Raw genomic sequence first — 23,953 nt, 5'->3', positions numbered from 1 at the left:
AGAGGAAGGAAAGTAGCCGTTGGATGAGCCAACAACGCCTTTCGCAGATGTCTAACCACCTCGGCGCCCTCCAAGAGGGACTGAGCAACCGTGCTCCCAGGAAAAGGGGGTGTCACATAACCCTTGACGTTTGGAGGGTTGAAACAAGCCTCCGGTGTGGGCTCCCAAGGAGAAAAGGAAATACTGTCCTAACCTGGGACTCCTGAAGCTAGTGGTCACCCTAACTAGTGGGAAAAAAGTGAAAATGTTAGTCGCTATGTTGGACCCGACTCTTTGCAACCCCATGAACTGTAGCCCACCAGGCTCCTCTGTCCGTGGAATTCTCCAGGCAAGAATACTGGAGCGGGTAGCCATTCCCTCTTCCAGGAAAGTGTACGGGAAAGAGAGCTGCTGCACACTGAGTGCCGCAGTCTTGAGATGTCAAGCCTGAGGAGGCCCTAGCTGAGTTCAGCCCATTTTCAAAAAGCACGGGCATCCTTCACCAGCAAGTCCTAGGGACCGGTTGGGACCAGGCTCCCATAGCGACACCCTGTGGCCGTAAGAAGCAACAGCGGTCAGAGCTATTTCAGGCATTGTGTAAGCAACCAAGTTAGTTATGGAAACTTCAGGGTGGGCTCAAGATCCTGGATTGCTTGCGAATGAGACACGTGCAAGTGTGAGTGATCAACTGGGAAAATAAGAGCTGTGATCATATTGTATCCCACATTATGGAACCGACCATGAACCCAGGGCGAAAGCATAGACACATATATCCCAAAGGGTTAACAGTACTTACCTCAGGCGCCTAAAATCATAGGTACTATCTTTCCTTTCTTTTCTTTTTTCCTTACTTGCTAATGGTTGCTGCTGCTGCTGCTGCTAAGTCGCTTCAGCCATATCCGACTCAGTGCGACCCCAGAGATGGCAGCCCACCAGGCTCCCCCGTCCCTGCGATTCTCCAGGCAAGAACACTGGAGTGCGTTGCCATTTCCTTCTCCAATGTGTGAAAGTGAAAAGTGAAAGTGAAGTCGCTCAGTCATGTCCGACTCCTAGCCACCCGTAATAATAACAAATATTAACATAGTACTTTCCATGTGATGGGTCCTGCCAGCTACCTGAAGTGGGTATGATAATTATAGTTATCTTTTAGACACAGAAACAGCCCCCAAAAGGCTAAACAACTGCCCCTCTGGCTCTGAACTCTGTGCTCCTCTCCTTTATGCTTTACTTTTTCTTTTCTTTTTTTTTGGCCGAGCTTGAAGGATCTCAATTTCCCTGACCAGGGTTTGAATCTGAGCCCCAGCAGTGAAAATGCTGAGTCCTAACCACACTGGATTGCCAGCGAAATCCTTATACTATCTTACTATCTTATTTGTTTATACTAAATTTTCTGCAGTATCCCACTTATGTAATAATAATAATTAAGAAAAAGCAGTGGCATGGATAGTTTTTACGATCACACCAAAAAATAACGCACACAACAAAACAAGAAAAACGTGGCTGGCCATGAACTGTGCTTCTGGCCGGGATGGGAGGGTGTGTGTGGCACGGGTCAGGGTTGCTGGTGTCACGTGGGTACAGCTACACCAGAAAGTCAGGATTTTGTGCCTGCACAGGCCCACATCCCCTCTTCATGTGGGCTATCCTGATTTTTTTTTTTTTTTTTTTTGGACCACACCACTTGGCTTGCAGGGTGTTAGTTCCCTGACCAGAGATCAAACCTGGGCCCTGGTAGTGAAAGCACCAAGTCCTAAGCCCCAAGTCCTAACCACTGGACCAGCAGGGCTCTCTTGACTTGGGAGCAGTTTTGAAAATTCCTCCTTTCCCTCAGAATCTACGAATGCAAGGACTAGCAATTAATAGGGACCCAGCCCTGGTGAGTGGTGGGCCTGCACTGGGGGTGGGGTGAGGCTGAAGGAGGCTGCCAAACTGAAGGAACAATGGGAAAAGAGAAGGAAAGGAAGAAAGGGAAAGGAAAAGAGGAAGTGGAAGAAGACGGATAAAAAAAAACGAAGATAATTTTCTCAACTTCCCCCATCCCTGGCTTTCAATATCCACCCATCAGCCTCATGATGCTACCTACCTCCTACTGGTGTTTCCAAACTCCACTCAGAGGTCACCTCCTTCAGGAAGCCTGCAAGCTTGGCTTATCTCTATCATGAAACGTACTGTTCATTATTGACATTTTCTGTCTTCCCTGTGGGTCACCAAGCCCCTCAAAGGAAAGGCCCTCTGCCTGCCTTCTCCAGAGTCTGACCCTGGCCTTGACCAGAGGGGAAACACAAAATGGATGTTGTGAGTGAATGAAACTTGCTTCTCAGGCTACCAGCTGCACCAGCCTGGGAGTAATCGTTCTCAGCAGCGGCATTTCTGTCGCTATAGCCTTTACCAGCAAATAGCTAGACCTCTCTTCCTTTTTGAAAACATGACCCCAAACACTTCTGTGGGGATCATACAGAGGGAGGCTTGCTTGTGCGTAAAATGTTTCTCCCAAACATAGAGCACTCAGGAGCTCTCTGCACACAAGGGCACCTCTCTGGGGCCTGGGGAAGACATCGCTGTAGCAGTGTTCACAGCTCCCTCCCCGTCGGCTGTGGCCGGGGTGTCAGGCGCAGAGCACAACCCAAGTGGTGGGCAGGAGCCCTATGTGGCATCACTCTGCCCTCCAGCACTGGAGGTTTGCCCTCATCAAGCTCGAGGCCCTGTGACTTCCCTGGTGGCCCAGTGGTTAGGGCTCTGCATTTCCACTGCAAGGGGCACAGGTTCGATCCTAGGTCAGGAAACTAAGATCCCACACACCACACAGGACTGTCAAAAATTTTTTAAAAATTACGCTGGAGGCCCTGACTCTTTGGTTAATCAAGGCAAATTATTTTCCAGGCAGTGGGGGGCTTCCTTGGTGGCTCAGATGGCAAACAGTCTGCCTGCAATGCAAGAGACCCGAGTTCGATGAGGCAGGAAAATCCCCTGGAGAAGGGAATGGCCAAACACTCCAGTATTTTCCAGGGACCACCTGGGCCCTCATGCAAATAGACACCACCTGTCTTCCTCAAGTATTCAAGTGTAACCGAAAGCGACAGGAGGACACAGATGAAACTCAAGCTGAGTCATGACTTTTATTGAAAGGATTTGGAGAGGCAGGGGCTTGTGGCTTAGGTTCTAGTTCCAGCTCTGCTTCTAGGTATCCTGTGTCCAGGTAACACTCGTGCCACCAAAGAGAAGAACGTGTCCTTGGCTCCTGGCTCCACGTGAGACTACCCCACCATCCAGACATTGGAGAGACAAGGCCTTCACGGCTACCCGAGAGAGCAGACACTGGAGAACCTAACTGCCCCACTCCTGACCTCAGTCACCTGGCAGCTAAGGTGCCAAGGAGCCCATGGCCCCACACTAGGCAGCTTGAACTAATTATCTTTTACTGCTTAGCAAATTACCCCCAAATTTAGTGGCTTAAAACAATAATAATATTTTTAATTATAAGGATTATGCACCATGACCAAACAGGATTTATCCCAGATTGGTTTACTATCTGAAAAATCCACTGACGTAATGTATCCCATCAATAAGCAAAACTCACATGATCATCTCAATGAGCGCAAAATTAAAAGCGTTTAGTAAATCCCACACTATTTCCTGATTAAAACACTGCAACTGAGGAGAGGAACTTGCCCATTCTGAAAAAGTACATCTATGAAAAAAATCCACAACTGACACCACAATTAATGACGAAAGACTGGATGTTCCCTCCCACCAAGATCAGGAATCAGACTAGAATGTCTGCTCTCCCCTCTTGTACTCAACATTTTAGCGGAAGTAGTAGTCAGGACAAGCAAGCAGCGGAGCGTTCCCTGTGCAGAGGGCCCAGGCTCGATCCCTGGTCAGGGAACTAGATCCCACAGGGAGCAACTAAAGATCCCAGGTGCTGCAACTAAGACCATACGCAGCCAAATCAATAAATATAAACATTTTTTAAAAATGGAATTCTTGGTTCCTGCTCCCAGGTTCCTCCTTCCTCTGTCTTCTCACACCATTAAAGTGCCATCATCCACCAGATGCTCAAGTAAAAAACCAAATGAGCCTTTTTCTTCCTTCATCCCCCATACTCAGTCCTTCAGCGAATCCTGCCCCCTCTAAAACACATTTTGAATCTATCCTTTTTCTCCTCATCTCCACCAGCCCTCACCTGGACCCCCACAGTGGGATGTGAACTGGCCCCTCTGTTTCCACCACTGCCTCACCGGCCCACAAGTTACACAACCCCCGAGTGATCTTTGTAAAATGGATATCAGATTAGGTAACTCCCCTGCTTGAGTAAACCACTGGGAGTGGGGGAACTACTTTCCAAAGGTTTTCTCCCACACACAGTGTAAAATCAAATCCCTTTCCCTGAATTCAGCCTCTAGTGATCTGACTCTGCTGACTTGGCCCCACATCTCTTATCTCCCTCCCTGCTCCCCATCCTGTTTGTTACAGGCATGCTTTCTCTGTCCCTCAAACACAAATGCTCATCCTCATTTCAAAAACTTAATCCCCTCTGCCCGGAATGCTGTTCCTTAAGATCGTTGCACAACCAGCTCATTCTTATTAAGATATCAGTGTAAATGTCACCACCTCCAGGAAGCCTTCCCTGACTACTCAATTTTTAAAAAGTCACCCAAGGACTTCCGTGGTAGTCCAGTGAATAAGTCTCCACACTCCCAATGGAGGGGGGCCCAGGTTTGATCCCTGGTTGGGGAACTGGATACTGTATGCAGGCTGCCACAAAGATCCCACAAGCCACAACTAAGACCCAGCACAGCCAAACTAGATAATAAATAAATTTTTGAAAAACAAAAATGTCACTCAATGTGGAGAAGAGGGAATCCTCCTACACTTTTGGTGGGAATGCAAGTTGGAGCAGCCACTGTTAAAAAAAAAAAAAGGTATGTAGGTTCCTCAGGAAACTAAAAATAGAACTACCGTGTGTGTGTGCTCAGTCGTGTCTCTTTGGGACTCCATGGACTGTAGCCTGCCAGGCCCTTCTGTCTATGGAATTTTCCAGACAAGAATACTGGAGTTGGTTGCCATTACCTACTGCAGGGGATCTTCCCAATCCAGGAATTGAACCCTGCTGCTGCTGCTTTAAGTCGCTTCAGTCGTGTCCGACTCTGTGCGACCCCATAAACCGCAGCCCACCAGGCTCCCCCGTCCCTGGGATTCTCCGGGCAAGAACACTGGAGTGGGTTGCCATTTCCTTCTCCAATGCATGAAAGTGAAAAGTGAAAGTGAAGTCGCTCAGTCGTGTCTGACTCTTAGCGACCCCATGGACTGCAGCCCACCAGGCTCCTCTATCCATGGGATTTTCCAGGCAAGAGTACTGGAGTAGGGTGCCATTGCCTTCTCCGAATTGAACCCTAGTCTCTTGCATCTTCTACATTGCCAGGCTAATTGTTTACCACCAGGCCACCTGGAAGCCCAGAATTACTACATGATTCAGCAAGACACGGAACCAACCTAAATGTCCATCAGCAGATGAATGGATAAACATGTGGCTCATATATACAATGGAATATAACTCAGCCACAAAAAAAGACAAAGCCATTTGCAGCAACATGAATGCAACTAGAGATGATCATACTAAGTAAAGTAAATCAGCGGAGAAGGCAATGGCACCCCACTCCAGTACTCTTGCCTGGAAAATCCCATAGACAGAGGAGCCTGGTGGGCTGCAGTCCATGGGGTCACTAAGAGTCGGACACGACTGAGCGACTTCACTTTCACTTTTCACTTTCATGCATTGGAGAAGGAAATGGCAACCCACTCCAGTGTTCTTGCCTGGAGAATCCCAGGGACGGGGGAGCCTGGTGGGCTGCCATCTATAGGGTTGCACAGAGTCGGACACAACTGAAGTGACTTAGCAGCAGCAGCAGCAAAGCAAATCAGAAACAGACAAATACCACATGATACCACTTATATGTAGAAAATAAAGTATGACAAGGGTTAAGACTCCATGCTTCCAATGCAGACTATGAGGGTTTTATCCCTGGTCAGGGAACTAGATCCCAAGTGCTTTGCAACACACCCAAAAAATAAAATAAGACCAAATGAACCTATTTATGAAACAGAATCATGGACATAGAGAATAGACTGCAAGGGTGAGAGGTTGTGGGAAGGATGCAGAGGGAGGTTAAGGTTAGCAGATGGAAGCTTTTATATATAAAGTGGATAAACAACAAGGTCCTACTTTATAGCACAGAGAACTGTACTTAACATCCTATGATAAACCATAATGGAAAAGAACATTTTTTTAAAGTATGTATATATATGTGTGTGTGTGTGTGTGTGTGTGTGTGTGTGTGTGTGTGTGTGTGTAACTGAAACACTTTGCTGTACAGCAGTAATTAACACAGCAATGTAAATCTCTATACTTCAACTAAAAAAAAGTCATCCAGTCACTTTCTGTCCCAGCTTCAGTTTAATGCTCTGCATGGTTCCTATCACTGATTGTTTTTTCTTTCTTCCCCCTCTGTCATCACCAGCACCTGACACTCAAACCGTGCTCATTCACATTTTAATAAAGAAAGGGATGAATTGCTGTGTGACTTAAGGCAGGACAGTGCTATTTTCTGAGCTTTCTCCACAAATTATGTGACTGAATAAGCTCTGTCTCTAAGGACCAATAGCCCTTAAGGCAAATCAGAGCTATGATGGTCAGTGACCACCAGGTGTCGCTAAAGACAGCTTTGCTAAGAAGTGATTCCATGGCACAGCCCTTTCAAGGCTGCACCAGAGGGCTAAACCATCAGCTCACCATTAAGAAGGTCTCCAAGAACACTTGAGAGTCAACACACACCTACTAGAGGCCAGCCAGGCAAATGCCCTGGGGCCAGGGACTCAGTCTTCCAATCTGTCCATTGGGTATACACTCATTGTCCAGGTTCTAGGTCAAACACTTCCACTGCTGCAGAATTGGGGTGGGAGGAAACAAATTTAAAACATTTCCTCAGGGACTTCCGTGGTAGTCCAGTGGCTAAGACTCAGCACTCCCAATGCAGGGGGCCCAGGTTTGATCCCTGGTCAGGAACAAGATTCCACATGCCACAACTAAAGATACCACATGCGCAGTGGTATCTTTACTAGATCCAGTGCAGCCAAATATAAATAAATATCAAAAATAAAAACATTTCTTCAGAGAGTTCCCTTGTGGGCTAGTGGTTAGATTCTGGGGCTTTGCTGCTATGGCCCAGGTTCTATTCCTGGTCAGGGAACTGAGATCCTGCACGGGGCAGCCAAAAATAAATAAATAAATGACATTTTATCAGCATGAAAAGAAACCCTGTACCCATGAGTAGTCACTCTGCATTCCCCCCAACTTCCCTCTTCTGCCCCTTACCCCAGACCTGGTAACCACCAGTCTACTCTCTGTCTCTATGGATTTGCCTGTTCTGGACATTTCATACGAGTGGAAGCATACATGTGGCCTTTCGTATCTGGCTTTGTTCACTAAGCATAATGTTCTCAAGATTCATCCATGTCCTTGCCTGGATCGCTACTTCATTCCTTTTTATAGCTGAGTAATATTCCAGTGTAGGGATCCCCTACCACTTGTTTATCCATTCATCAGTGGGGTTGACATTCGGGTTGTTTCCACTTTTTGGTTGTGAGTAATGCTGCTATGAGCATTAAGTTTTTGTGTGAATCTATGTTTTCAATATATTGGGCATATATCTAGAAGCAGAATTGCTAGATCAAATGGCAGCTCCATATTTAAGTTTGAGGAAATGACAGAATGTTTCCCACAGTGACTGTTCAGTTCAGACCAGTTCAGTCACTCAGTTGTGTCCGACTCTTTGCGACCCCATGAATTGCAGCACGCCAGGCCTCCCTGTCCATCACCAACTCCCGGAGTTTACTCAAACTCACGTCCATCGAGTCGGTGATGCCATCCAGCCATCTCATCCTCTGTCGTCCCCTTCTCCTCCTGACCCCAATCCCTTCCAGCATCAGAGTCTTTTCCAATGAGTCAACTCTTCCCATGAGGTGGCCAAAGTACTGGAGTTTCAGCTTTAGCATCAGTCCTTCCAAAGAACACCCAGGACTGATCTCCTTTAGAATGGACTGGTTGGATCTCCTTGCAGTCCAAGGGACTCTCAAGAGTCTTCTCCAACACGACAGTCCAAAAGCATCAATTCTTTAGCGCTCAGCTTTCTTCACAGTCCAAATTTCACATCCATACATGACCACTGGAAAACTATAGCCTTGACTAGAGGGACCTTTGTTGGCAAAGTAATGTCTCTGCTTTTGATTATGCTATCTAGGCTGGTCATAACTTTCCTTTCAAGGAGTAAGCATAACATTCTCCATTTCCACCAACAACATTCCAGGATTCTGATTTCCCCACATCCTTGTAAACATTTGTAATCTGCCTTTTTGATTCTAGCCATTCATTCTAGTGAGTGTGAAGTTGTATCTTATTTACTGGGGGTTTGATTGGTGCTTCCTTCATGACTAATGATGTTGAACGTCTTTTAGTGTGGTTACTGGTCATTTGCATATCTTCTTCAGAGAAACGTCTACTCAAATCCTTTGCCCATTTTTAAACTGGGTTGTCTTCTTCTTGTTCTTTTGTTTTCTGCTTTATTTTTGGCCATGTGGCTTGTGGGGTGTTAGTTCCCCAACCAGGCATCAAACCCCCACACAAGGCAGTAAAAGTGCAGAGTCCTAACCACTACACCTCCAATGAATTCCCTCAGTGTCTTTTTATTGTTATGTTTTAAAAGTCCTTTATAATTTCTAGATACAACTCCCTTATCAGCTACATGATTTGCAAAACTTTTTTCCCATTCTCCCACGGGTTGTCATGTTCTTGATATTTGCTTTATATGTCTTAAGGTGACTTGTTTCATCTTAGTAGGTTACTCCTAGAATTATGATGTAGATATTCTTATTTTTCCCCATAAATATTTATTTTAACTTTTCACTTTTATTGGGCTATAGATGATTAACAATATTGGGACAGTTTCAGGTGAACAGCAAAGGGACTCAGCCCTACATATACATGTATCCATTCTCCCCCTTCATAAACATTTTTTGTCTTAAATAATTGTTTGATATTTGCAGAGACACACCAGCTTTCTTTTGGTTAGTATTTTCTATTTACTTTCAACCTTCCGTTTCCTTGCTTTAGATGTTTCTCTCTGTAAACAGCATGAATCTGGGCTCTTCTTATAATGCAATCTGACAGCCAATCTGGGTGAGTTGGTGCATTTACAATTATCGTGACTGAGGCTAATCAGAGGTGTCTGCAAGCTGCCATGGACTGGATGGGAGGAGGGAAAAGGAACAGCCATTTATCAGATGTTAGTTCTGTGCCAGCCCTGAGCCATGTGTGTCCCACAGGTGGCCTTGCTCAATGCTCACGCTGTGTTGGCATAAACATCATTACTCCTATTTTTTTGGAAGGTTTTTTTTTTTTCTTAATGGCCAAGCCATGTGGCTGGCAGGATCTTAGTTCCCCAACTGGGGACTGAACCTGTGTCCTCAGCAGTGAAAGCTTGAGTCCTAACCACTGGACTGCCAGGGAAGTCCCAGAAGTTTTTTGGGTTTTTTTTGAAAGTTTTTTTTTTAATTGAAGTACAGTTAACTTGTTTTTTTAAGTATACAGCAACACTTTTTCAGTTATACATAAATATATGTATATATATGCATGCCTGCAAGCTAAGTTGCTTCAGTTGTGTCTGACTCTTTGTGACCCTGTGGACTGTAGCCCACCAGGCTCCTCTGTCCATGGAATTCTCTAGGCAAGGATACTTGAGTGGGTTGCCATGCCCTCCTCCAGGGGATCTTCCCCACCCAGGGATCGAACCCATATCTCTTACATCTCCAGCACTGGCAGAAGGGTTCTTTACCACTTGCACCACCTGGGAAGCCTATATATATATATATATATATCCTTTTTCAGATTCTTTTCCATGGTAGTTCAGACGGTAATGAATCCACCTGCAATGCAGGAGACCCAGGTTCAATCCCTGGGTAGGGAAGATCCCCTGCAGAAGGGAATGGTTACCCACTCCAGGATTCTTGCCTGGAGAATTCCATGGACAGAGGAGCCTGGTGGGCTACAGTCCATGGGGTCGCAAAGAGTCAGTGTTAGTCACTGAGCGAGTGACACTTTCCATTATAGGTTATTACAAGATACTGAGTATAGTTCCCTGTGCCATACAGTAGGTCTTTCATGTCTATCTATTTTATATATAGTAGAGTGTACATGTTCGGAGAAGGCAATGCCACCCCACTCCAGTACTCTTGCCTGGAAAATCCCATGGATGGAGGAGCCTGGTAGGCTGCAGCCCATGGGGTCACTAACAGTCGGGCACAATTGAGCGACTTCACTTTCACTTTTCACTTTCATGCATTGGAGAAAGAAATGGCAACCTACTCCAGTATTCTTGCCTGGAAAATCACAGGGACAGAGGAGCCTAGTGGGCTGCCGTCTATGGGGTCGCACGGAGTCGGACACGGCTGGGGCAACTTAGCAGCAGCAGCAGCACAATGTACATGTTAACCCCAAACTCCTAATTTATCTCCCCCCTCCATTACTCCCATTTTATAGAGAAAGGGATCAAGGTTCTGCATGGTTAAGTACCCCAAAGCCACAGAGCTGGTAAGCAGCAGAGTCGGGGTCCTGGCTGGACTCCAGACACCATCCCTACGACTTGCAGGGCATCCAGGAACCATCCCAGAGGGAGCCGGATCCAGCTGCACCTTGAAGGTCAGATTGTGATAGAGAAGGAAAGGGTTTCCAGGGAAAGGGTACAATCACAGCTGTTGGGTACTTAGGTGCATCATAGGCTGGAGGGTGGGGTCCCTGTTCCACTTAACCCAGCCCATCCACATGTGTAGAAATATCTGTTCTCCACATTCACCCCTTGCCTACCAGCACTTCTGCCTGTGACGGGCACAGTAGGTCATGCTAATAGGTTACACGGGAATGTGGGAAATAAGGTCATTCTGTTCCCGTTCCAGTCGTGTTCTGGGGAAATGTTTAGCAACCCACTGAATGGGGAGGGGGACTTGGAGCATCTGCCAGTTGCCACAGTGTAAATACTCTCATCTCAGCTAAAAACTCGCTAAAATTGCAACATCACCAAATACACAGTCTCTTGTGAGCCCAGAAGAGCCAACTCCAGGCCATTACCCTACCTGCTCCCTCCTGGAAAAGTCTGCCCAAAGGTGGATGAGAACTGCTACTGAAGGCTGTGCCTTCTCAGTGGGGGTGCAGACCCTTCATGCCCTGCCTTTTCCTTCTTCAGCTGGGCTTGGCAGTCTCTGCCCTTCAGGGAGCGGTACAGAGATAGAGCTGAAAGAGCGCTTGCCCAGTGAGCTGCTGGAGACAACAGATGCACCTGTGAGTATTTATGTGTACCGTTAGTGCCTGCACAAGTCTACACGTGCCCACATGGGCCTATGCACACTCACGTGTGTCTGTATGTGGGTGAACATGCCTGTGTAACTGGGAGCTATTCCTGAAGTTGAACCAGAACAGGAACCAGTAAGTGGTGCTTTTGTAAATATGATGCTTTAAAAAAGTACCCATGTGCTGATTATGACCTAAGCTGTTAACTGCACGTGGCTTCTGTCTGCCTCAGCAATTCTGAACCCCTGTCCCCATGGGCACAGGGACACGGCCCCAGACAAACATGGAAACCAGCTTCTGGGGCTTCTAGGAGACGACAGCTCATGGCATACAGCCGAATCCTCAGGTGAGTGGGAATCATGGTCAAGGAGGACGGTGAGCAGGAAGACGTGGGGGGTGGGGGATGCAGACTGTCAGCAGGACGCGGGTTAGGAGGGGCTGGAGTACAAGGGACAGGGCCAGTGATTCAGGAAGCGGGTACCCCAGACCAGTGGAAGCGCCTTCACTTATCTGCCTGCAGGCATCCCTGGCACCACTGCAGAGGCTTGTGGGGGCAGGAGATGGACACGTGTCTAAATCAACCCAAGGGACCAGTGTCAGCCAACTACCAACTGACTCCATCACTCAAAATAAATGCCATTTTCTTGGCTCCACACTTTGCACACTTTGCACACTTTGCTCGTGGGCAGAGCCCCAGGGAGAGGCTTGATTCTAGCTGGCCAGGGAGAAACTGAGTTCCCAGAAAGGCAACTGGGACTGCTGCGCCACCTGAGGTCCCCAAACGCAGCCCAGCCTCTCCACCCACACTGCCCCCAGGACTCCTCTCCCCTCTCCCATCTTCCTCCTCCCCTCTCCCCCCGCCATCTTACTGCCCAGCTCACTTCACCCATCCATCGCTGGGCTGGTCAGGGTTTTCCTAGAGGATTATTTGCAACATATGTGCATGTGTGAGGGTGCGTGTGTATCCACAGGGCATGCACAACCCCATGGGTGCTTAGGCCTTGAATCTTCTCCCTTGGGGTTTACTTTCAGAATTCCATATATCATCTACAATGGATGTTAACAGGGCATTCACTCAGGGACTTCCCTGGTGGCCCAGAGGTTAAGACTCTGAGATCCTAGTGTAGGGGGTAAGGGTTCCATCCCTGGTCGGGGCATAAGATCCCACAAGCCATGTAATGTGGCCAAAAAAGAAAATAACAATAATAGAATAAAACGGCAGTCACTCACATCTTAAGTCCCTCAGAAGTCACCAAATTCAACCCTACCAATGCTTCTTAGAGAGTCACTATTGGTATATGAAGAGAGATAATTCTCACTTTGATGGGACCAAGTGCCGCCTGCATCTTTTGTTTGTTAGCTTGTTTATTATGCATTGTTTTGCATCAACTTTTATTTTCATTTCTTTTTGGCCATGCCTCTGGGCATGTGGGATCTTAGTTTCCCAATCAGGGATCACACCTGTGCTCCCTGCAGTGGAATCTTGGAGTCTTCACCACTGGACCTCCAGGGAAGTCCCACATGCCGCATCATTTGATGAACCTAGGTACCCCATTCCCTTGGACATGGTGATGTGCTGAGGAGCCCAGTTGTCCAGGTTCAGAGTGGGCTACTATGTAGAGATCTGCAGAAATTCCCCTAAGGCTTCCCAGTGAGGCTGTCCCAAGGGCCACTCCCCAGCACACAGCACTGGCCGGTTGTCCCACGTCCTCCAGGCCACCTTTTACAGATGAGACCCAAGGACTGGGGCCTGCCTGGGCCTGAGGATGACCTCACACTGCCTGGATCCCTTGGTCATTAGCATTCCTGGAAAAAATACTTGAGTAGATGTTATTGAGATGAAGCCCTTCTCTGGAAGTTAGATCTATGCACATAACTATCTTCCATCTGAGAAACAGGCTAAGGTCACTTACCCAGACTTAAAGTCAGCTTGCGATGATGATTCTCTACAGTTTTTGTCATACTGGATGTTTTACCCAGAGGGAATCTTTTCACTGAATTTTTTTTCAAAGTATCTCCCTTTGCAGCAGATTTGAAATAAATTTTTAACTTGGGAGTGAAGTGATTGAGTGTTCAGTCACTTCAGTTGTGTCCAACTCTTGGCGATCCCATGGACGGTAGCCCATCAGGCTCCTCTGCCCCAGGATTCTCCAGGCAAGAACACTGGAGTGGGTTGCCATGCCCTTCTCCAGGGGATCTTCCCTACCCGGGGGATCAAACTCACGTCTCCTGTGTCTCTTGCATTACAGGCGGATTCTTTACCCACTGAGCCACCTGGGAAGTTCCTTTTAACTTGGGGCGGGGGCGTCGAATCAGCGTACCTTCTCCTACCCTCTCAACAGCTTAACATGACTACACTTTGAACACAGCTGCTTAGAGGAGAAAATTAGGAATCAAAACAGAAATTGAGGGGAAGATTGTCTATATCCACAATCACCTGTCTTCCTTCCTTCCATCCTTCCTTCTCTCTGTCTCTTTTCTTCTCCTTTCTCTGTTTCTTTTCTTTCTCCCTCTGTAAGCAGATAGCTTAGAGGGTCCCTGGAGAAAGAGAACCAGGAATGACTTTCCTGACGCTGTTGCTATTTAGTTGCTAAGACGTGTCCAACTCTTTGTGATGCCGAAGACTGTAACCCGCCAGCCTCCAGTGTCCATGGAATTCTCCAGGCAAGAATACTGGAGTGGGTAGCCATTCTTTCTCCAGAGGATCTTCCCAACCCAGGGACTGAACCTGGGTCTCCTGCATTGCGGGTGGATTCTTTACCATCTGAGCCACCAGGGAAGCCAGAAACAAGGCAGGCTGCACTTGTTTATGCCCCATAATACATCCTTGGGGCAGGGTCCTGGTTCCTCAGGGGATATACATAATAATATATTTTTGAGTTCTGCAGGAACCAAGGCCCCCATCCATTTGGAAGATAGAACGATGACATTGACCCTTCTGAATTCAATCACTTTCAGCGTGGACTCTGTCACCCTTGGCCCCAATTCTAGGCTGAATGCTCCTCTGCTCAAGCCCCCTCATGAATATGCGGTACCTTTAGGTTAAGGGCATCACCAACAGGAGTTTGAGTAAGCTCTGGAAGTTGATGATGGACAGGGAAGCCTGAAGTCCATGGGGTTGCAAAGAGTCAGACACGACTGAGCAACTGAACTGACCTTAGGTTAAAATGTCCCCAGTTTTGCTGTTGGGGAGACACTGCCTTGGAGGAGATGCCCCCTGTTTTCCTTGCTTGCTGCATGTAATAAATCCTTCCTTCTGATCCTTCTGCTTGGTTGAGACACCCATCAAGGGATGAACTCAGTTTTCAGGGAACACCTTCCCCTTCCGTTCCCTTCCCTTTCCTCCCCTTCCTTTCCTCCTTTCTAGCTTTTGGGAAAGCGTCATGAAGGTTTCTGGCGTTCCTTAAGCCCCTAGGGAGCCTAAAGCTCACCCCTCACTTCTAACCCCACCCCAACCCAAGCCCTTCCCCCACCAGCAGCACAGGGCTCATTAAAAAAAAAAAAAAAAAAAAAACTATTCAAAACTCAAGTATCTAGCAGCCTCTCTGGTAACTGCCAAGTAAGAACTTGAGTAAGATCCGTAAAGATCCTGAGTCAAGGGGAAAATAAGGTCTAATTTACAGAAGTCTCGTTTTTACCAGATTTTCCCCAACCTCTGTCCACCCACCTAACCCCCCACCCACCCCCACCCACCCCGCGCGGGGTTTCCAACCCTCCCAGCAAGGCTTTCCTGACCCACCGTCCGTGACCCACCTTTCAGGCCAGGCTCCCAGTCCCCTCCCATGGAAATATGACCTGTCACCTCAGCCGCTGGCTCCGACCACAGACCGGGACACAGCCCAGCAGGAAAAGTCCAGAAGTGATCATCCCCACAGGTTCACGCCCCCTAGAGCATCGCCCGACTCTGAGTACCGCCCAGATCCGCATCCAGAGCCTGGGCGAGGGGGCGAGGGGTCCAGGTGTCTAACCCCCCGGGTTCCAGGAAGTCTGCCGAGATGCCCCCTCCTCCCACTTCCCGTCCTCCCCCCTCTCCCCGCCTTTCCCTCCGCCCCACTCCCGGCTTGAATTCCGGAAGAGTCCCCGAGCCCGCCGTGGGGTCCTGCAGGCGGTCCCTCTCCCATCATCTGCTTTCTCTATTATTCTGATCGACTCTCGGGGACACCCTTTGTCAACTGCCGAGAGCTATGCATGTGACCGGGGTTGGTATTCTTATTACTAAGAGGCGCTCGGTTTCGAAATCGCTTTGAATTTTCTTGCACCAAATCTTGGCGGTTCCCGTGCCTGGAAGCCTCGGCCGCGTGGGTGTTTTTTCGTCCCTGTGACTTGCGCAGTGGAAACCCGCTCTTGCTTTCCTGCTCGGGGAGACAGTGGTTTGAGACGGGTGAGCAGAGAACTTGAACTTGGAGATACCCGGTGGGGGCTGGGACTCTTCCTCTGCGCCTGCCTTTCCCGCTGACCTTAGACAAGTCACTTCACGTCTCCGAGCTTCAGTTTTCTTACCCAGGGTGGACTGAACCCCCTCCTCAGAGTGTTGTCGTGTGACCATGTGCCAAGGGAATGAAAGTAAAGCCCCTGGTGCCTGCACGCTAAAGGCCCTGGGTCAGTGACAGGTCAGGCATGCTGGCTGTCTCCACCCGCTGGGAGAGGGCTGGCAGGGTGGCCTGAGTTAGCATATTTTAAAAATAGGATGCCCAGTTAAAGTAGAATTTCAAATAAGAGACTTTTGTTTTTAAGTATATAAATATGTCCTGTACAATATTGGGGATATACTTAGACTAAAAAAAAAGGTATTCCTTATCTGAAACCCAAATTTATCTGCAAACCCTAAAAGAGAGACTAAGGTACTGATAATAGATTGATTCTCTTGCTGCTACCGGAGAGTTTTTGTCTGAGACAGAACTCCGGAGAAGATGGGGTGAGAGCCTTTGAAAGAAATATGGGCTGAAGTAGAAAGATCTAGAACACAGTCCTAAAAAGAGTAGTAGTGGCCTCCAGGCCTGGTTCACCTTCTGCTCTCAGACCAGCAGCAAACACACCAGCAGCCTGGATGGGGGCTGGGCTTGGTGGACCCCCGTGTCTCTCCTCTTCTCCCCCGTTTCCAGTTTACCTGCTCCTCCTCTAGCTCTGGCTGGGGGCTGGCCACCAGGACAACAACCCACTTCCCAACCCTGCATTCCCTACACCAGAGGGACGGCAGAGATATCACAGAAGCAGCTAGACTGAGGTGGTAAATCAGGAGTAAAGCTTGCTCAGTGTTAATTATCTTCCAGGAAACCAGGACTGTGTCGCTGCAGAAAGCTGGGAGCAAGACATGCCCCAGAGCTGGTTTAACCTGCTGTGACCAGACTGGCTGAATTAACCAACCCTCAACTGGACACATGACCACTCCATTCCTATGGAGGACTTTTATCTGACAAACATTTTCTCCTCTCCTTTGTCCATCCCACTGGGAAGCATCAACTGGCTACTCCTCCTCCATCCTGACTCCACCCCCATCACCTGTCTGCCTCTCCCTCCTCCACCTCACCTAGTCAGTCCCTTGGATCCTCCCCAAGCCCCACTGCTTAGCTCAGGCTCATCGGAGCTCACCTGAACTGCGGCAGCCTCCTCCCCATCTACCCATCTACCCCAGCTCCATTCCCCATAAAAACAGGTCTCAGCTTGCCGATTCTCTGCTGCTAATCCTGTTTTGCATCAGAGGCCAAGGCCCAACCCTCAGGGACCAAGAGCAGGACAAACCAGGGTGCCTGAATAAAACATGCCTCTTCCAGTCAGTCACCCAGGAGAAACTTACTCATCCCAGGAGGGGAGGCGGGGAAGAAGCTCTAGGGAGGATTCTGGCCCAGCCAGTTCTCATCAACCGAGGTGAGGAAGGGGGACACACGGTGGTGGCTCAGCCTGGGGTAAGGACTAGACCCCACTCCACTTACAAACTGCCCTCTGCATTTCTTAGATGCTTAACCTCATTCTTAAAATATGCTCAGTTGCTCTGTCGTGTCCGACTCTTTGTGACCCCACAGACTGCTATAGCCTGTCAGGCTCCTCTGTCCGTGGGATTCTCTAGGCAGGAATACTGGAGTGGGTTGCCATTTCCTTCTCCAGGGGATCTTCCAACCCAGAGACTGAACCCTGGTCTTCTGTATTGCAGGCAGATTCTTTACTATCTGAGCCACTGGAGAAACCCCCATTCATAACATAAGAAACGTAAATTAAAACTACAAGATACCATTTTTTACCTATCAGATGAGCAAAACCAGAAACCCAACAAAAGGGAGCTCATGCCTGTTGAGGTCAAGATGTCTGAAAACAAAGTCTGAAAGTTAATTGGCACAGTCTCTTTAAAGGCCCAACTGGTAATACCTGTCAAAAAATTATATATACAAACTCTTCATCCTAGCAGTTCCACTTTCAGAAATTTACCCTGCAGGTATACAGGTGCCCCAGGGTTTTCCCAGTGGATCAATGGTAAAGAACCTGTCTGTCAATGCAGAAGACAGTGCGGGTTCAACCCCTGAATTGGGACGATCCCCTGGAGGAGGAAATGGCAATTCACTCCAATATTCTTACTTGGAAAATCCCAGAGACAGAGGAGCCTGGCAGGCTACAGTCCATGAGGTCGCAAAAGAATTGGATATGACTGAGCAACTAAACAGTAACGCCATACAGGTGCCCTAACGTGTATATAATATGCACCAGGATATTCATTGAACTATAGGTTTCATAGTTTCCATTTGGAACCTAAAGAGGAGGGTAGTTAATAAGTTCTGCTTCAGCAATACAATTAAATATTATGTTCTATTTAAAAGAATGAGGCAGCTAAGCACTAAAATTAAGTGATCCTAATTAAGATTTATCATGTGCAAAGTGCATAACAGTGAATACAGCATTTAAAGCTTATGATTTTTTTAAAAAATGTAAATGTTTCATAAGTATAGAGTGTCTTTGGAAGGAAACAGTCAGCAACAGTGTCCTGGAGTGGGATGCTGGGAGAATAAAAATGGGAGGAAGACTTTTTGGTGTGTGCCCTTTGAATTTTGTGAAATATTATCAAATCCAGCAAACTATCATGAATGTATATTTCATATGTATATAATATATGTGTGTGTATAAAATAATTTTAAGTGTAGGGGGCCTTTTAAAAATATGTTTATTTATTTATTTGGCCATGCCTCAAAGCTTGCAGGATCTTAGTTCTATAACTGGGGATCAAAACTCAGCAGTGGATGTGCAGAGTCCTAACTACTGGGCCCCGAGGGAATTCCCTAAAACTAGAGGATTTTTCTGCCCTAGTGCTCCATGAGAGATGGTGATAAGCATATTGCATGGCCCTGCCCCTTCCAGACCTCAGTTTTCCATCTATACAGTGGCAGTCTTGGGGACTACAAGGAGATCAAACCAGTCAATCCTAAAAGAAATCAACCCTGAATATTCATTGGAAGGACTGATGCTGAAGCTGAAGCTGCAGTACTTTGACTACGTGATTTGACGAGGCGACCCATTGGGAAAGACCCTAATGCTGGGGAAGATTAAGGGCAGGAGGAAAAGGGGGTGACAGGGGATGAGATGGTTGGATAGCATCACCAACTCAATGGACATGAATTTGAGCAAACTCCAGGAGATAGTGGAGGCCAGAGGAGCCTGGTGTGCTGCAGGTCCGTGAGGTCGCAAAGAATCAGACATGACTTACCAAATGAACAACAACATTGAAAGTTTGAGACCAGGTTCCTGCACTATTTCTTAATCTTACAGCTAACCAACCTAACCAGTACCGATGTAGTGGCCATAAGATGACCTTTGATGGGCTGGGGAAGGGATGGTATAAAATGGCATTAATGAATGAGCAAAGTCCGGGAGATAGTGGAGGACAGGGAAGTTGGGCATGCTGCAGTCATTGGGGTTACAAAGAGCTGGACATGACTTAGCAACTAAACAACAACAACAATAAAAGTAGGAGGCACTGCCATCAGCTGATGACCAGGATCACTCCTGTGGCTTTGGAGCAAGTGGTCATGGGAAAGCTGCATCTGCCTGCATTGGGGACACCTGTCTCTCCTGCACATCAGTTCCCTAGGGCTTGGCAGCTTCTTCCCTCCCATCACCTGTCTGCTTTTCCCATCACCTCTGCCCACCTGCCTCTATCCCTGAGGCCCTCAGGGAGGAGCTGGCCCAGAGAAGGAGCTAGAGATAGCAGTAGAACAAGTTCTATGGGGCAGAGGGAAGGCGCCTACCTCCCTATTTATTAACTGAGGTCCTGGCCTCCCTCCGGCCCTGATCTAGGCAGATCAGGCTCTGCTTAGCTTAGCCTGCCTGCATGCTCCTCCCCACCTCCCTGTGCCCATTCAAAGGAGGCAGCTCTCATATATGCTGGAGCTTGACACACCCAGCTCCTTCCCCCAGTCTAGCCTCCTCCTCTAACAGAAGATGTCTGTGCCTGAGGCTGGGAGACCTGAGATGCCTGCTATGTTGAGCCTCCCTGGGAGGTGAGAGCTGGCAATCTGAGCCTTCAGAGGGAGCCCCAGTTAGCAGGCAGCCACCTCCCTCCAAAGCTTCCTGCTGGGCTCAGCACTGGCCTTTTCTCTCTCTCTCTCTTTACAAAAAAAAAAAAAAGAAGGAAGTATTTATTTATTTGGCAGTGTCGGCCCGTGGGATCTTCAATCTTTGTTGCAGCATGCAAGCTCTTAATTGTGGCATTGTCTTAATTGTGGAATTGTCTAGTTCCCTGATCAGGGATCGAACCCAGATCTCCTGCACTAGGGGCACGGAGTCTTAGCTACTGGACAAGCAAGGAGTTTCCTGGCCTTTTTTTAATGATCTTAATGATGAGAGCCAAAGGAAAACTACATGGGAGTCAGAGGAGCTGAGGCTGGATATTTTCGTGGCCCTGATTCTCTTTCTCTCATCCATCTTGGGTTTTCTGTTCTAGCTCAGCCCTAGCCCAGTAATGAAGTCACTCTCCTTCTCAGGGCCTTGTAGTCCAGCTGCAAGAAGCAGGGCTTGGGCCTAGGAAGCTGCTTGTTACCAGATGCCCCCAGGTGGTTCCAAGGCAGGTGCTGGGTGGACAGGGTTAAAGAAGCAGCTGTCTTGTACATTCCAGAAAGGCTTTGTCTTACATTCCTCCTGTATGTACCCCTAGAAGCCAAGGGTCTGAAGTGAGCGAGCAAGAGGCTGAGGCTTTTGGAAACAAGGCAGATGATCCTCTTCATGGGACTTGACTCTGAAAGCTGCTACCATCAGTGGTTAGGATTCTGAGCTTTTACTGCCTGGGGCCGCAGTTCAATCCCTGGTCAGGAAACAAGATCATACAAGTGACACATTGCAGCCAAATAAATTTAAAAAAAAAAATTTTTTTTTTTAAATACCAATTGTACAACCCAGCCATTGTGTCCTTCGATTCTTACCCAAGAATGAAAACATGTCCACACAAAGACTTTAACACCAATGTTTGTAGGAGTTTTTCTGGTAATAACCCCAAACTGGAAACAACACAAATATCGACCATTAGAATGGATAAACGAATATGGTCTATCCATACAATAGAATGTTACTTAGCTGTTAAAAGGAGCAAACAATTGAGTCACACAACATAGATGAACTTCAAAATAATTATGTTGAGAGAAGTAAGACCAAAAAGAATATATTCTGTTTGATTTCATTTATGTAAAATTCTAGAAAGTGACAGAAAGGGGATCAGTGGTTACCTGGGGCGAAGGTAGAGAGAAAGAGGGAGAGATTACAAAAGGGCATGGGACTTCCCTGGCAGTATGGTGGTTAAAACTCCTTGCTCCCAATGCAGGCAGCATGACTTTGATCCTTGGTCTTGGTCCAGGAACTAAGACCCTGCATATTCCACAACGCAGCCAAAATAACAGTAATAAGGGCATGAGGAAACTTTTAGGTATGATGCGTAGGTTTATTACCTTTATTAAGGTAATGTTTACATGTGTTGAAACCCAAATTATTTTATACTTTGAATATGCACAGTTTGTTATGTGTCCATTGTGTTCTAATTTTAAAAATTTTATTGGAAGATATTTGTTTAGTATTGTGCTGATTTCTGCTATTCATCAACATGAACCAGCCACAAGTATATATATGTCCCCTCTCTCGTGAAACTCCTTCCCGTCTCCCACCTCATCCCACCCCTCTAGGTTGTCACAGAGTAGAGCTAGGCTCCCTGTGTCACACAGCAAGTTCCCACTGGCCATCTATTTTACATATGGTAAAGTGTGTTTCCATGGTTCTCAATTTTTTAAAAGGTCTTAATGAGTGAACGTGGGTTGAGCATATCTAGGTCCAATCAAGCATTGAAGGTGCATATAGAAATCAATCTAGATACTTTTAAGCATGAAGAACAGAAAAACCAACTTAGGTAGCACAAACATAATAAAATGCCTGATGTCATTTACCTGGAATGCCAGAGGCTTCAAGTTTGACTGATCCCTTCTGAGTACTAGACACCACCTTTACCAATATGATGGAATCCCCACAATTGTCAAGGGACTTAGCTACAAATAACAAAATATACTCTAACTGATTTAAGCAGCAAAGGAATGTATTTAAAGATATACATGTAAATAGCTCACACAGTATCTGAGCAGGATAGAGAACTAAGCTTGGAGGCTACAAGCCAGGAACAATATGTCAGTTTTACCCCAGGACTGTTATCAGCAAATCACATGCTTTTTGCCTCCCCTGGGCATTTTCACCCACATAAGGGAGGAAGGACCTCTACTGAGGCTATTCACATTGCCCCACAAAAGCTCTATGTCTCTGCCACTCCCTGCAGCATCCTCTTCCCCATACAGCTCTCTTCTGAATCAGAGTCAGCTGCATCTGATTGGGCAATCCTGGACCACATTCCTGTGCCCTAACTACACAGGAGGCTAAATAGAAGAGTCTTTCACCTTATATTTTCCTAATGGGAAATCGTTTTGGCATGCATAGGAGAGGTTTTCAAAAAGATACTGGGTGAACACAACATAAAAAAAATGGTTCACTATAAGTACTATTTGGGAGAGATTATAACGAAATATCAATAACCTCAGATATGCAGATGACACCACCCTTATGGCAGAAAGTGAAGAGGAACTAAAAGCCCCTTGATGAAAGTGAAAGAGGAGAGTGAAAAAGTTGGCTTAAAGCTCAACATTCAGAAAACAAAGATCATGGCATCTGGTCCCATCACTTCATGGGAAATAGATGGGGAAACAGTGGAAACAGTGTCAGACTTCATTGTTTTTGGCTCAAAAATCACTGCAGATGGTGATTGCAGCCATGAAATTAAAAGACGCTTACTCCTTGGAAGGAAAGTTATGACCAACCTAGATAGTATATTCAAAAGCAGAGACGTTACTTTGCCAACAAAGGTCTGTCTGGTCAAGGCTATGGTTTTTCCAGTAGTCACGTATGGATGTGACAGACTGTGAAGAGAGCTGAGCGCCGAAGAATTGATGCTTTTGAACTGTGGTGTTGCAGAAGACTCTTGAGAGTCCCTTGGACTGCAAGGAGATCCAACTAGTCCATCCTAAAGGAGATCAGTCCTGGGTGCTCATTGGAAGGACTGATGCTGAAGCTGAAACTCCAGTACTTTGGCCACCTCATGGGAAGAGTTGACTCATTGGAAAAGACCCTGATGCTGGGAGGGATTTGGTGGCAGGAGGAGAAGGGGACAACAGAGGATGAGATGGCTGGATGGCATCATCGACTCAATGGACGTGAGTTTGAGTGAACTCTGGAGTTGGTGATGGACAGGGAGGCCTGGTGTGTTGCAGTTCATGGGATCTCAAAGAGTCAGACACGACTGGGTGACTGAACTGAACTGATCCATGGTTACCCAGCTGAGCCTTCCCAGAGGATTCAAACAAGGTCTTCCAGAGTCCATAGCTTGAGGCAGGGTAGGTAAAAGGAATGAGGAAAGCTTCTGCCCCACCCTCACTGGCCTTCTCACGGGAAGACATTGCTCTTCTTTGGACCCCTAGCCATATCTCAGCATCCCTGAAGGAACATACTGCAACTTTCAGGGACAGGCTGGTACACACTGCAGAAGAACCTGGGGAATCACCCACATAAGTAACAGTTCTGTTTGTCCCATGATACTATAAACATCGTAAGTTTTTGTTTTGTTTTGTTTTGTTTTAAATCAAGATAGAATCTAGGAAACAAAGAAAAACCAGTTAGATGTGCCTCTTGATGGAAGTCCCTAATACTACATATGTAAGAGTCTTGGACTGTAAAGAGGACAGAATGCCAAAGAATTGATGTCTTCAAGCTATGGTGCCGGAGAAGTCTGCAAGTCCCTTGGACAGCAAGGAGATCAAACCAGTCAGTCTCAAAGGAGATCAACCCTGATTATTCACTAGAAGACTGATGATGAAGCTGAAGTTCCAGTATTTTGGTCATCTGATGTGAACAGACGACTCATTGGAAAAGTCCCTGATGCTGGGAAAGATTGAGAGCAGAAGGAGAGGGTGTCAGAGGATGAGAGGGCTGGACGGTGTCACTGATGCAGTGAACATGAACTTGGGCGAACTCCAGGAGATGGTGAGGGACAAGGAGACCTGGCGTGCTGCAGTCCATGGG

General features: G+C 47.2%; 1 protein-coding gene across 2 annotated transcripts in view; it reads right to left on the bottom strand.

The window, feature by feature from the left end:
- The window catches only part of SPNS3 (SPNS lysolipid transporter 3, sphingosine-1-phosphate (putative)), a 64,207-nt gene extending 48,841 nt beyond the window's left edge, over nucleotides 1–15,366 (bottom strand). For both annotated transcript variants that reach the window (XM_027975111.3, XM_060395327.1), the window contains exon 1: nucleotides 15,128–15,366. In XM_027975111.3, the coding sequence (XP_027830912.1) occupies nucleotides 15,128–15,158 (31 nt within the window). In that variant the 5' untranslated portion in view covers nucleotides 15,159–15,366. The remainder of the gene's footprint in view (nucleotides 1–15,127) is intronic.
- Between the last annotated feature and the right edge of the window lie 8,587 nt (nucleotides 15,367–23,953).

This window comes from Ovis aries, chromosome 11 (assembly GCF_016772045.2).
Source record: "Ovis aries strain OAR_USU_Benz2616 breed Rambouillet chromosome 11, ARS-UI_Ramb_v3.0, whole genome shotgun sequence".
Lineage (NCBI taxonomy): Eukaryota > Metazoa > Chordata > Mammalia > Artiodactyla > Bovidae > Ovis > Ovis aries.
Note: the sequence above shows the minus strand (reverse complement) of the source record. Positions and strands in the feature narration are given on the sequence as shown.